The sequence below is a fragment of the Pygocentrus nattereri genome, chromosome 23, assembly GCF_015220715.1.
Source record: "Pygocentrus nattereri isolate fPygNat1 chromosome 23, fPygNat1.pri, whole genome shotgun sequence".
Lineage (NCBI taxonomy): Eukaryota > Metazoa > Chordata > Actinopteri > Characiformes > Serrasalmidae > Pygocentrus > Pygocentrus nattereri.
Window position 1 is genome coordinate 34,196,703 of NC_051233.1, and position 15,000 is coordinate 34,211,702.

At 48.1% G+C, this 15,000-nt stretch overlaps 1 protein-coding gene across 3 annotated transcripts in view; it reads left to right on the plus strand.

The window, feature by feature from the left end:
* The window catches only part of mtmr2 (myotubularin related protein 2), a 20,187-nt gene extending 12,117 nt beyond the window's left edge, over positions 1 to 8,070 (plus strand). For 2 of the 3 annotated variants that reach the window (XM_037533411.1, XM_037533413.1), the window contains 7 exons: positions 1 to 92; positions 1,622 to 1,807; positions 2,622 to 2,828; positions 3,117 to 3,209; positions 3,821 to 3,934; positions 5,853 to 6,029; positions 7,135 to 8,070. The exon at positions 1 to 92 is cut by the window's left edge and continues 97 nt beyond it. In XM_037533411.1, the coding sequence (XP_037389308.1) occupies positions 1 to 92; positions 1,622 to 1,807; positions 2,622 to 2,828; positions 3,117 to 3,209; positions 3,821 to 3,934; positions 5,853 to 6,029; positions 7,135 to 7,296 (1,031 nt within the window). In that variant the 3' untranslated portion in view covers positions 7,297 to 8,070. The remainder of the gene's footprint in view (positions 93 to 1,621; positions 1,808 to 2,621; positions 2,829 to 3,116; positions 3,210 to 3,820; positions 3,935 to 5,852; positions 6,030 to 7,134) is intronic. The other variant, XM_037533412.1, reaches the window with a different exon arrangement.
* The last annotated feature ends 6,930 nt before the right edge of the window (positions 8,071 to 15,000 follow it).

Sequence of the window (15,000 nt, forward strand, 5' to 3'; positions counted from 1 at the left end):
AGCTCCTGCAGGCCATCATGGACGCCAACGCTCAGTCGCACAAACTCTTCATCTTCGACGCCAGACCCAGCGTCAATGCCGCGGCTAATAAGGTCATTAATAAGGCTAATAATCAGCCTAATAAACACAAACACACATTACCTCTGTCCTCCTTACACTGACTTCAGTCACACGGCAGCAAACCTGCACGAGGAGCTTCAGTGTCTCTGTGTGTGAATCATCTCGTGAACTTCTGCATCAGGGTGACCTGAAATATGATCAGATCTGCGTTTATCCCATAGCAGTAAAGAAGGTCCAGCCAAGCAAATAAAACCACAACGTTTATAGTTTTTCATTCATTTATCGACGCAAAACTAACATTACATGTTCTTCTTAGCAAAATATGTGAACCTCTGCTTTCCGTGACTGGTGTGATCCTCTTGAGCGGCAATGACTTCAACCACAAGGTTCCTGCAACTGCTGATCATTTTTGACAATCTGGGCTGGTTCCTCGCAGAACCGCTTCAGCTCTGTTTTGTTTGCTGGCTTTCTTGCGTGAACATCACCTTTTAGCATCTTCCTCAACATTTCTGCTTCAGGTCGTTGTCTTTCTGCAGGACTGCCTTCTGTTAAGGTTCAGTTCATGTGTGGATGGCCCAACCAAAAGCAGCAAACCATGATACTGCCACCACCATGCTTCACAGTTTGAATGAGTTTTGGGTGGTTTTATGCTGGAATGCTGTGTTCAGGTTTTCCAAATGTAACATCTTTCATTTAAGCTGTTAAGATCCTTTCTTGTCTTTTCTGTCCATATAAGATCATTTCAGTCTTCTATGGTCTTTAGGAAACTTTAAAGTAGCAGAAATGTTCCTCCTGGAGGGAGGTGGCTTTTTCCATACTATCGTTCCACACATACTGTTCTTGTTCAGTGTTTGCCTGATGGTGGACTCATGAACGTTGACATTAGCCAGTGTAAAACTGGCCTGCAGGTCCTTAGATGTTACCCTGAGGTTCTTTGTGATCTCCCATAATGTTCTGTGCCACAGTCTTGGAGTATTTTTGTTAGATTAGTGCTCCAGACAAGCGACGGTGGTGTTGAATATCTTAGTTCCTTTGCTGTCTGTCTGTCTGTCTGTCTGTCTGGCTGTGGATCAGTGAAGTCCAGACTCAGCAGAAATGGTTCTGAGCCTCCAGCCTGATGAGCTTTCTTCCAGACTTTGAGGCTGAAGACTCAGGTTTATGTTTTTTAAGGAGGGCGGGGTCAGCAACACTCACACCTGACCGTCATCCAGTGGATTGAACCTCCTGACCAAGCTGGTTTTTGAGGAGGTTCACAGACTTTCGCCAACAAAGACATTTCCTGTCGGGTCCCTTTGCTCAGTAAGAGCATGAAGGTCGATGTAATTCCCTGTATTATTCATTTTACTGGGTTCCACTTATCTGTTGTTATAAATGATCAGTGGCCGGATTCACCAAAACCTTCTTCTGGGTCGTGGAGGGCAGGATACACCCTGAATACACCATAAATAAATGTGTATTTATTTTGTGTAGCACGTCATGTTTTATATATTATATGTATAGATATGCTATCGTGTGTGTATGTATATTGTTGTGTGTAACGTGTGTGTGTGTGTGTGGTCAGATGAAGGGCGGTGGCTGTGAAAGTGAAGATGCCTACCAGAACGCCGAGCTGGTGTTTCTGGACATCCACAACATCCACGTGATGCGCGAGTCGCTACGGAAACTGAAGGAGGTGGTTTATCCCAACATTGAAGAATCTCATTGGCTGTCCAACCTGGAGTCCACCCACTGGCTGGAGCACATCAAGGTAAAGAGACATAAGAAACATCTGGATGTTCTGCGGTTCCCTTCAGTCCACGTGTAGCTGGAGCTCCGTCTCCGTTCCACCTTAAATCGCGCCGCGGTGACGTTCTGCTGCCCCAGGCTGCTGCTGCACCTGCTGCACCTGCTGCACCATTTAGGGTGGAACGTAAACCCAGCTTCACTCACAGGTTTAGCTCCATGCTAATGTATGTGTGTGTATCTGTGTGTGTATGTGTGTGTGTCTGTATGTCTGTGTATGTGTGTGTGTGTATGTGTGTGTGTGTGTATGTGTGTGTGTATCTGTGTGTATCTGTGTGTGTGTGTGTATCTGTGTATGTGTATGTGTGTGTGTGTGTGTGCGTGTCTGTATCTGTGTGTACGTGCATGTGTGTGTGTGTATCTGTACGTGTGTGTGTGTGTGTGCATGTGTGTGTGTATCTGTGTGTACGTGCATGTGTGTGTGTGTATCTGTACGTGTGTGTGTGTGTGTGTGTGTGTGTGTGTGTGTATCTGTGTATGTGTGTGTGTATCTGTGTATGTGTGTGTGTGTATCTGTGTGTACGTGCATGTGTGTGTGTGTATGTGTACGTGTGTGTGTGTGTGTGCATGTGTGTGTGTATCTGTGTGTACGTGCATGTGTGTGTGTGTATCTGTACGTGTGTGTGTGTGTGTGCATGTGTGTGTGTATCTGTGTGTACGTGCATGTGTGTGTGTGTATCTGTACGTGTGTGTGTATCTGTGTATGTGTGTGTGTGTATCTGTACGTGTGTGTGTGTGTGTGTGTGTGTGTGTGTGTGTGTGTGTGTGTATGTGTGTAGCTGATCCTAGCCGGTGCGCTGAGGATAGCGGATAAGGTGGAGTCCGGGAAGACGTCGGTTGTCGTCCACTGCAGCGACGGCTGGGACCGTACGGCCCAGCTGACCTCGCTGAGCCTCATCATGTTGGACTCGCACTACAGAACCATCTCGGGCTTCCAGAAGCTGATCGAGAAGGAGTGGATCAGCTTCGGACACCGATTCCAGCAGGTGCCACCTCACCAGCTCCTCAGACTGGGGCTGGACAGAAATCTGACCACTGCTTACACCTCCAGCCCAGTTCACGTCCATCACTATAGATCATTAATATTAGAGTTAACCCGAAACGCTGGCTCACAGGACAGAGCTCACACCCCTGTGTGTGTGTGTATCTGTGTGTGTGTGTTTGTGTATCTGAGTGTGTGTGTGTGTGTGTGTGTGTGTGTGTGTGTGTGTGTGTGTGTGTGTGTGTATCTGTGTGTGTGTGTATCTGTGTGTGTGTGCGTGTGTGTGTTGTAGAGAGTGGGTCACGGTGATCAGAACCACACGGATGCCGATCGCTCTCCCATCTTCCTGCAGTTCATCGACTGTGTGTGGCAGATGACTCAACAGGTTCGTTACTATAGTAACTGTCTTTAAGCCCCGCCCACCCAGTCTTTAAGCCCCGCCCACTCAGCAGCCACCCTTCAGATACTGAACTGTAGAAGTGCTGCGTCTAACGGTCTCTCTCTCTCTCTCTCTCTCTCTGTCTCTCTCTCTCTCTCTCTCTCTCTCTCTCTCTGTCTCTCTCTCTCTCTCTCTTTCTCTCTCTCTCTCTCTCTCTCTCTCTCCCTGTCTCTCTCTTTCTCTCTCTCTCTCTCTCTCTCTCTCTCTCTCTTTCTTTCTCTCTCTCTCTCTCTCTCTCTCCCTGTCTCTCTCTCTCTCTCTCTCTCTCTCTCTCTCTCTTTCTCTCTCTCTCTCTCTCTCTCCCTGTCTCTCTCTCTCTTTCTCTCTCTCTCTCTCTCTCTCTCTCTCCCTGTCTCTCTCTCTCTCTCTCTCTCTCTCTCTCTCTCTCTCTCTCTCTCTCTCTCTCTCTCTCTCTCTTTCTCTCTCTCTCTCTCTCTCTCTCCCTGTCTCTCTCTCTCTCCCTGTCTCTCTCTCTCTTTCTCTCTCTCTCTCTCTCTTTCTCTCTGTCTCTCTCTCTCTCTCTCTCCCTGTCTCCCTCTCTCTCTCTCTCTCTCTAGTTCCCTGCAGCGTTTGAGTTTAACGAGTCGTTCCTCGTTACGGTGCTGGATCATCTGTACAGCTGTTTGTTTGGGACGTTTCTCTATAACAGTGAGCAGCAGAGAGTCAAAGAGGTCAGTGGGTCACTTTAACATCTGCATGTGAGGAATCCACCCTGTGAGTCTCACACATACAGTGGGGAAAGTATCTAGTCAGTGCCCAATTGTGCAAGTTCTCCCACTTAAAACGATGAGAGGCCTGCAATTGCCATCACAGGCAGACCTCAACTATGAGACAAAACGAGGAAAAACATTCAGGAAATCACGTCGCCTGATTTTTAAAGAATTGATTTGTAAATAATGGTGGAAAATAAGCATTTGCTCAGTAACAAACAAGCAAGATTTCTGTCTCTCACTGACCTGAAATGTCTTCTTTAAGAAGCTCCTCTGTCCTCCACTCATTACCTGTATTAATGGCACCTGTTTGACCTCGTTATCTGTATAAAAGACACCTGTCCACAACCTCAAACAGTCAGACTCCAAACTTCACATGACCTGTGAGAGCTGGGACCAACGTTACAAAGGCTACTGTCAGTAACACACGACGCCGCCAGAGATCCTGCAGTGCCAGGCGTGTCCTCCTGCTTAAGCCAGTACATGTCCAGGCCCGTCTGAAGTTTGCTAGAGAGCATTTGGATGTTCCAGAAGAGGACTGGGAGAATGTCATACGGTCAGATGAAACCAAAGGAGAACTGGTACAAACTCAACTCGTGGTGTTTGGAGGAGAGTGAATGCTGAGTTGCATCCAAAGAACACCAGACCAGCTGTGAAGCACAGGGGTGGAAACATCAGGCTTTGGGGCTGCTTCTCTGCAAAGGGACCAGGATGACTGGTCTGTGTACATGAAAGAATGAACGGGGCCATGAATTCTGAGATGTTGAGTGCAAACCTTCTTCCATCAGCAGGGCATTGAAGATGAAACATGGCTGGGTCTTCCAACATGACCATGATCCCAAACACACTGCCAGGGCAACGAAGGAGTGGCTCCGTAAGAAGCATTTCAAGGTCCTGGAGTGGCCTAGCCAGTCTCCGGATCTCAACCCCATAGAAAACCTTTGGAGGGAGTTGAAAGTCCGTGTTTCCCGCTGACAGCCTCAAAACATCAGTGCTCTGCAGGAGGAACGGGCCAACATACCAGCAGCGGTGTGCGCCCACCTGGTGAAGACTTACAGAAAACGTTTGACCTCTGCCAACAAAGGATAAATAACAAAGTATGGAGATGAACTTTTGTTACTGAGCAAATACTTATTTTCCACCATTATTTGCAAATAAATCCTTTAAAAATCAGACGATGTGATTTCCTGACTGTTTTTCCTCGTTTTGTCTCATAGTTGAGGTCTGCCTGTGTCAATTACAGGCCTCTCATCAACAATTGCGCACTGACTAGATACTTTCCCCACTGTATCAATATAATCTCTCTCTCTCTCTCTCTCTCTCTCTATCTATATATATATATATATATGCACCGTGTGGCCAGAAGTATGTGGACACCTGACAGTCGCACTGTATATCGGATATTTGTTCACCTGGGAGATACAGATACAGTGGCACACTTTACTCCAGCCTACGCTCGACATTGCCATAGTGATTTTAGGCTTGTGTCCAGCCGCTCCACCATGGAAACTCATTTAATGAAGCTCAGCTCTTCAGATGCTTCTATTTCACAAAAATAGCACTTACAGTTGTCTGGGGCAGGTCTAGCAGGGCTGAAATGTCCCAAAAGTGACTTGAGGCAGAGGCGGCATCTTATGACACTGAGCTCTTCAGTACAATCTGTTTATGTACGTTGGGTGTCCACGTAGTTTTGACCATGACACATGTTTTTGGATTTTCTTGCCAAGTTTCCATTTTTAGAGATGGATGGCTAAAAAGCCAAACCGGACAGATTCATACGGTTCATTCATTGATTGTCATTAAAGCGATCGTCAACAAGCAGCGGCAGATTCTGCCCCACCAGGTCGCCTCACAGCAGCTCCTCCTTCTGTTTGTGTAGGAGCTGGCGAAGCGGTCAGTTTCTCTCTGGTCATTCGTGAACAGTCAGGTGGATGAGTTTATTAACCCTCTGTACGTCCACTACCCCGCCCATGTCCTGCTGCCCTCCGTCTCCATCAGACACCTTCAGCTGTGGGTCTCCTACTACATCCGCTGGAACCCCCGCGTTAGGCCACAGGTACACCACTGGCCACTTTATCAGAAACACCCCCTTATTCCTTAACTCACTGGCCACTTTATCAGAAACACCCCCTCATTCCTTCACTCACCGGCCACTTTATCAGAAACACCCCCTCATTCCTTCACTCACTGGCCACTTTATCAGAAACACCCCCTCATTCCTTCACTCACCGGCCACTTTATCAGAAACACCCCCTTATTCCTTCACTCACCGGCCACTTTATCAGAAACACCCCCTTATTCCTTCACTCACTGGCCACTTTATCAGAAACACCCCCTTATTCCTTCACTCACTGGCCACTTTATCAGAAACACCCCCTTATTCCTTCACTCACTGGTCACTTTATCAGAAACACCCCCTTATTCCTTCACTCACTGGCCACTTTATCAGAAACACCCCCTTATTCCTTCACTCACTGGCCACTTTATCAGAAACACCCCCTCATTCCTTCACTCACCGGCCACTTTATCAGAAACACCCCCTCATTCCTTCACTCACCGGCCAGTTTATCAGAAATACCCCCTCATTCCTTCACTCACTGGCCACTTTATCAGAAACACCCCCTCATTCCTTCACTCACCGGCCACTTTATCAGAAACACCCCCTCATTCCTTCACTCACCGGCCACTTTATCAGAAACACCCCCTCATTCCTTCACTCACCGGCCACTTTATCAGAAACACCCCCTTATTCCTTCACTCACCGGCCACTTTATCAGAAACACCCCCTTATTCCTTCACTCACCGGCCACTTTATCAGAAACACCCCCTCATTCCTTCACTCACCGGCCACTTTATCAGAAACACCCCCTCATTCCTTCACTCACTGGTCACTTTATCAGAAACACCCCCTTATTCCTTCACTCACTGGCCACTTTATCAGAAACACCCCCTTATTCCTTCACTCACTGGCCACTTTATCAGAAACACCCCCTCATTCCTTCACTCACTGGCCACTTTATCAGAAACACCCTCTCATTCCTTCACTCACCGGCCACTTTATCAGAAACACCCTCTCATTCCTTCACTTGAGGTCAGTAGAGTGGTCTTGGTGCCCCCTGCTGGCCGTTTTTCTGAGCTGCCGTTTGTCTGTCTGTCCTCAGCAGCCAGTACATCAGCGCTATAAAGAGCTGCTGGCCAAAAGGGCGGAGCTTCAGAAGAAGGTGGAGGAGCTCCAGCGGGAAGTACACAATCGGGCCTCAGCATCTTCTGAGAGGGCGGGGTCACCCACCCGCTCCATCACTCCTGTACAAACCTTCGTCTGATTGGAGAAGAGACTTATGGAGCACAGCAGAGTCGGACCTGAATGGACAGAGTCTATCTGTCTCTCTCTCTCTGTCTCTCTCTCTGTTACTGAAGCTTTACTGATGTATGCTGACCTCTCAGCTGGGTGTAATAACCTCTTTATTACTACATTATTATTACTACACTAGTCTAGTATTAACACAGTTATTAGCCTTTATGATCAGTACTGTATGTGTTTATCTCAGTGTGCTCCTTTTTCCACTAAAGCACTGAGAGAGTCACTGAGTGACCGCAGCAGTGTGGTCGTCTGAATATGAATGTGTTAGATTTGCATATTTAAATGAGCTGTTAAACTAACACGACTAAACTTTAAAGCGCAGTTAAATAAACACACGTATATATTTTATACTCCACACTTCTAACTTCCCAAGCTTTTTATATACTTGAAGCCAATCAGAAGGCAGAACATTAACATACTCCTGATAAGCTCCACCTCTCTGCTTCTGACGCGTGATTGACAGCTGTTACACCGACCCGCCGGTCCTGATCCAAAGACGTGCGCATGACCGATTCTTGCTGCAGTGACTCTGGCCAGCGGGAGTTATAATGCTATGCAATGCATCGTGGGTAATGTAGTTCTGCCATAGTGTTGTTGGTTTAGGAGCCGTAAGGAGGCGGCAGAGCGCCCCTCAGTGGGCGTAAGAGTGCCTGCAGGTGTCGAGGGCTCTGCACACTAACGAACGCTGATGTCTTAACATTCCTGTGTAGCTCAATAAACGAGCAGAGTGATTAAAGCTGTTTGTGTTTGTGTTGTTTTGCCACGACGTCGACGGCGGTTGTTTATTCTCAATAAAAACTAGAACAGCGATTAAAAATAGTCGTGAATAAAAACGAAGCGCTTGATATAAACACTGAACTTCATGAGCTGCAGAGACGGTTAAAGCTCTGGGAGTGTCCCAGGCTTTAAAGCTGCCTGTCCAAATGAACTGGACACCTGGCATAGTTGTTGGGGAGGGGTTGGAGTACAGGTTACCCTGCAGTGCATGCTGGGAACTGTAGTGCAGCTCATGGTGAAATGCTGCTATGGATAGAAAATTGAAATAATATTGTCCAGTTTATCAGCTCCACTGACCGAGTCTGTAGTCCATCTGTTTCTCTGAGTGGATCAGACACAGCAGCGCTGCTGGAGTTTTAAACACCTCACTGTCACTGCTGGACTGAGAACAGTCCACCAACCAAAAACACCCAGCCAGCAGCGTCCTGTGGGCCGCGTCCTGTGGGCAGCGTCCTGTGGGCAGCGTCCTGTGGGCCGCGTCCTGTGGGCCGCGTCCTGTGACCACTGATGAAGGACGAGAGGATGACCAACACAAACTGTGCAGCAGCAGATGAGCTGTCGTCTCTGACTCTACATCTACAAGGTGGACCGACAAGGTAGGAGTGTCTAATAGAGTGGACAGTGAGTGGACACAGTGTTTAAACAGCAGCACTGCTGTGTCTGATCCACTCGCACCAGCACAACACACACTAACACACCACCACCACGTCAGTGTTACTGCAGTGCTGAGAATGACCCACCACCCAAACAGTACCTGCTCTGTGAGGGTCCATGGGGGTCCTGACCACTGAAGAACAGGGTAACAGAGTATCAGAGAAACAGATGGACTACAGTCTGTAGCTGTAGAACTACAGAGTGCAGCTATACGGTCAGTGGAGCTGATAAAGTGGACGGTGAGCGTGGATGGAAGGAGGTGGACATTATGTTACGCCTGATCGATTTATATATACACACACTATATTTCCAAAAGTGTTCAGTCATCCATCCAGATCACTGAATCCAGGTGTTCCAGTCACTTCCATGGCCACAGGTGTATAAAGCCGAGCCCCTCGGCCTGCAGACTGCTTCTACAGACATTAGTGAAAGAATGGGTCGCTCTCAGGAGCTCAGTGAATTCCAGGGTGGTGCCGTGATCGGACGCCACCTGTGCAGCAAGTCCAGTCGTGAAATTTCCTCACTTCTAAATATTCCACAGTCCACTGTCAGTGGGATTATAACAAAGTGGAAGCGATTGGGAACGACAGCAACTCAGCCACGAAGTGGTCGGCCACGTAAAATGACAGAGCGGTCAGCGGATGCTGAGGGGCATAGTGCGCAGAGGTCACCGACTTTCTGCAGAGTCAATCACTACTGACCTCCAAACTTCATGTGGCCTTCAGATCAGCTCAAGAACAGCGTAGAGAGCTTCATGGAACGGGTTTCCATGGCCGAGCAGCTGCATCCAAGCCTTACATCACCAAGCGCAGTGCAAAGCGTGGAATGCAGTGGAGTAAAACTCTTAAAGCTTCAGCACCAAGAGATTCTGGACAATTTCACGCTCCCAACTTTGTGGGAACAGTTTGGGGACGGCCCCTTCCTGCTCCAACATGACTGAGCACCAGCGCACAAAGCAGGTCCATAAAGACGTGGATGAGCCAGTTTGGTGTGGAAGAACTTGACTGGCCTGCACAGAGTCCTGACCTCAACCCCATAGAACACCTTTGGGATGAATTAGAGTGGAGACTGTGAGCCAGGCCTTCTCGTCCAGCATCAGTGTCTGACCTCACAAATGGGCTTCTGGAAGAACGGTCAAAAATTCCCATAAACACTCCTAACCCTTGTGGAAAGCCTTCCCAGAAGAGCTGAAGCTGTTATAGCTGCAAAGGGTGGGCCAACATCATATTAAACCCTATGGACTAAGAATGGGATTCACTCAGGTTCATACGCGTGTGTTGGCTATATGGTGTATAACGCCGGACCAAAACCTCAATATCCTAAATGGAAACTTTAGAGCAGGAGGAAAAAAACATCCTTTCTTTCTGATGGAGGTGTAATCCGACTTTTTTCCAAGTCATTTTGGTGCATTAATCATGAAATTTACACACAACGTAAAGGCCAACAGGCGTTTCACATCTGAGAAACTGAAAAAAGGTTTTGTTCCATCAGCACAAATATATAAATATATAAATATAAATGTGTGTGTATCCATGTATATGCAGTATAGTTACTAATACACTGTGATACAGTTTAGTGCAGGATCCAGTTCCGTCTGACACACTGAGCTCAGAGACAGTCACAGTTAAGTCAGCGTCTCAGTGTTGGAGGAGCTTGTTAATCAGGTCTGATACACCTCAAAAAGATGGTTCTTCAGGGGTTCTTTAGACAGTGATAATGTATAGAACCCTGAGTATTGTCAAATGGTTCTCTGCCTGGTGAAACGGTTCTTCAGATTGAGATACAATATGTCTGATTTGGTTCTATATAGCGCTGCTGTTCTTATGTCAACCTTGTCTTTTGGTGCTACATAGAACACTTTTTAAAAAGGTTATACACCGTATAGAACCATATACAGCACATTCTCCATCCGTCTGAAGAACCTTTTCCCCATGCAGAGAACCCTTTAAGCCTGCAAATGGTTCTGGGTGTTTAATCTTCTATATAGAACCATTATCTTTACTAAAGAACCCTTGAAGGACCATCTTTGTTGAGAGTGCAGATTAAGATACAGGGGTGTGCAGTGAGGTCAGGGTAGGGATGGACGGCCCTGCTGGGGTCCTGACAGACAACAGATCTGAATGTAATGAAAAACTCAGTCAGATGAATTTGAACATTTCTAAGTGGGTAAATTCTCTCCTGTAGGCCTCAGTGCACAAACTGGGCTCTGGGAGTTTCTCTGAAACAGATTTGATCAACATCCTCCTGTTTCAATGTAAACTGTAAGGTTCTAATTGTGGATCATGCAAGAAAGCAGTGATACTGGACCCGAATATTCGGATATTCAGATATTCGGATACACACTCTTTGGGTAGGTATTCGCTTTTTAAACTTGGGGTTCAGATGTGTGTTTTGGATAGACAGAAGAAGCTCAGCCACTCCATGGCTAACAGCTAAAAACAAAGTACTACTTTACTCTACTCTGGAAAATCCACCACTCCCGTTCAAGCTCCTCAACATAAAAGTCCTGGTATGAATGAACCTAAAACATTAAAAAAATTCTCTTCAAAACACTAAACTACATACAGCTCAGAGAAAACTAGATTTTGAGAAAACTAACCATGCAACGAGACAAAGGTCACCACCGAGACAAAGCTCACCACCACCGAGACACAGCTCGCCACCGAGAGAAAGCTCGCCACAGAGAGAAAGCTCGCCACCGAGAGAAAGCTCGCCACAGAGAGAAAGCTCGCCACCGAGAGAAAGCTCGCCACAGAGAGAAAGCTCGCCACTGAGAGAAAGCTCGCCGCAGAGACAAAGCTCGCCGCAGAGACAAAGCTCGCCGCCGAGACAAAGCTCGCCGCCGAGAGAAAGCTCGCCGCCGAGACAAAGCTCACCACCACCGAGACAAAGCTCGCCGCCGAGACAAAGCTCACCGCCACCGAGACAAAGCTCGCCGCCGAGACAAAGCTCGCACCCGAGAGAAAGCTCGCCGCCGAGAGAAAGCTCGCCGCCGAGAGAAAGCTCGCCGCCGAGAGAAAGCTCGCCACAGAGAGAAAGCTCGCCACAGAGACAAAGCTCGCCGCCGAGAGAAAGCTCGCCACTGAGAGAAAGCTCGCCACAGAGACAAAGCTCGCCGCCGAGAGAAAGCTCGCCACCGAGAGAAAGCTCGCCACAGAGACAAAGCTCGCCGCCGAGACAAAGCTCGCCGCCGAGAGAAAGCTCGCCGCCGAGACAAAGCTCACCACCACCGAGACAAAGCTCGCCGCCGAGACAAAGCTCACCGCCACCGAGACAAAGCTCGCCGCCGAGAGAAAGCTCGCCCCCGAGACAAAGCTCACCGCCACCGAGACAAAGCTCGCCACCGAGACAAAGCTCACCGCCACCGAGACAAAGCTCGCCACCAAGAGAAATCTCGCCACCGAGACAAAGCTCACCGCCACCGAGACAAAGCTCGCCGCCGAGACAAAGCTCACCGCCACCGAGACAAAGCTCGCCGCCGAGACAAAGCTCGCACCCGAGAGAAAGCTCGCCGCCGAGAGAAAGCTCGCCGCCGAGAGAAAGCTCGCCACAGAGAGAAAGCTCGCCACAGAGACAAAGCTCGCCGCCGAGAGAAAGCTCGCCACCGAGAGAAAGCTCGCCACAGAGACAAAGCTCGCCGCCGAGAGAAAGCTCGCCACCGAGAGAAAGCTCGCCACAGAGACAAAGCTCGCCGCCGAGACAAAGCTCGCCGCCGAGAGAAAGCTCGCCGCCGAGACAAAGCTCACCACCACCGAGACAAAGCTCGCCGCCGAGACAAAGCTCACCGCCACCGAGACAAAGCTCGCCGCCGAGAGAAAGCTCGCCCCCGAGACAAAGCTCACCGCCACCGAGACAAAGCTCGCCACCGAGACAAAGCTCACCGCCACCGAGACAAAGCTCGCCACCAAGAGAAATCTCGCCACCGAGACAAAGCTCACCGCCACCGAGACAAAGCTCGCCACCGAGAGAAAGCTCGCCGCCGAGACAAAGCTCGCCGCCGAGACAAAGCTCGCCGCCACCGAGACATAGCTCGCCGTCACCGAGACATAGCTCGCCGCCACCGAGACATAGCTCGCCGTCACCGAGACACAGCTCGCCGTCACCGAGACACAGCTCGCCGCCGAGACACAGCTCGCCGCCACCGAGACATAGCTCGCCGCCACCGAGACATAGCTCGCCGTCACCGAGACACAGCTCGCCGCCACCGAGACATAGCTCGCCGTCACCGAGACACAGCTCGCCACCGAGAGAAAGCTCACCACCGAGACACTAACCACCAGATTCAGATTCCTTTATTGATCCCAGGGGGAAATTGCAGAACACTAACCACCAAAAAACACTAACCACCAAAAGAAAGCTGACCACCAAGCAAACACTGACCACCAAGCAAACACTGACCACCAAGTTACAGGATAGCTGAGTGGAGGTTTAAAAACACTGGAAAACTGGACGTTCCGATGCAGGAAGGTTTATTAAGTCCACAGTAAAACGTGCCCGGTGTTCCAAAATCCCAAAAATAGTTAATTAGAAAAAGAAAAATGAAAATAAAGGGAAAACAAAACAAAATAAACTGATCAACTAGATACAAACTCATATAAAAAATGCCTTCAACCATGGCCTTACAAACACATCTGCACGCCAAGCCAGCCACCCCCCCCCCCCCCCCCCAAAACATGCCCCAGTTCTCCATTTTACAAACCCCTTAACCTGTTGAATTCAACCAACCACAGGTAAGTTTGCAGGTAAGTTTTAAAATGTACAAATTCAAATTATATTTATACATTTTACTTTAGCTAAACTATTTTATTATTTAAAACATTTAATATTAAAACATTCATACTGCAACACTACCATTTGGAACCATGAAAGCAAGTCCCCCTCCCCCTGCTCAAGCATGGGAGATGGAACACTCCACTTGTGGTACAACCCCAAGACTACATAACCCACGAACCCCCTAGGCTCGGATCCTTTGACCTGCAACAGGCTGCTGCCATGCTGGAACAAGCAGGTAAGTCAAACTCATTTCAAAACAAACAGTTATTTCAAATAAATAGGGTATCATAGATAAATTGGTCATTATCTACACCATCAGTTGGCCACCCTGAACAGTGCAAGATAATCACAATTGTTTTTATTTGTTTTGCAGAGTCTCAAAAACGTCCAACTGGTGTTGCCATGGCAGCCATGTGGGTAACAATAAAAGAGTCTTTAAAACTTTGAGGTTGTCTTGTGTTTTTATCCATTACACTAGTTCACCGCATGGAACGGACGAGAGCTCCGTTACACACCAAAAGAAAGCTGACCACCAAGAGACACTGACCACCAAGAGAAAGCTAACCACCAAGAAACACTGACCACCAAGAGAAAGCTAACCATGAAGAAACACTGACCACCAAGAAAACACTAACCACCAAGAAACACTGACCACCAAGAGAAAGCTAACCATGAAGAAACACTGACCACCAAGAGAAAGCTAACCACCAAGAAACACTGACCACCAAGAGAAAGCTAACCATGAAGAAACACTGACCACCAAGAGAAAGCTAACCATGAAGAAACACTGACCACCAAGCAAACACTGACCACCAACAAACACTAACCACCAAGAAAACACTAACCACCAAGAAACACTGACCACCAAGAGAAAGCTAACCATGAAGAAACACTGACCACCAAGCAAACACTGACCAGCAAGCAAACACTAACCACCAACAAACACTGACCACCAAGAAACACTAACCACCAAGAACACACTAACCACCAAGAAACACTGACCACCAAGAGAAAGCTAACCATGAAGAAACACTGACCACCAAGAGAAAGCTAACCATGAAGAAACACTGACCACCAAGCAAACACTGACCACCAACAAACACTAACCACCAACAAACACTGACCACCAAGAAACACTAACCACCAAGAACACACTAACCACCAAGAAACACTGACCACCAAGAGAAAGCTAACCATGAAGAAACACTGACCACCAAGCAAACACTGACCACCAACAAACACTAACCACCAAGAAACACTGGCCACCAAGAGAAAGCTAACCATGAAGAAACACTGACCACCAAGAGAAAGCTAACCACCAAGAAACACTGACAACCAAGAGAAAGCTAACCACCAAGAAACACTGACCACCAAGCAAACACTGACCACCAACAAACACTAACCACCAAGAAAACACTAACCACCTAGAAACACTGACCACCAAGAGAAAGCTAACCATGAA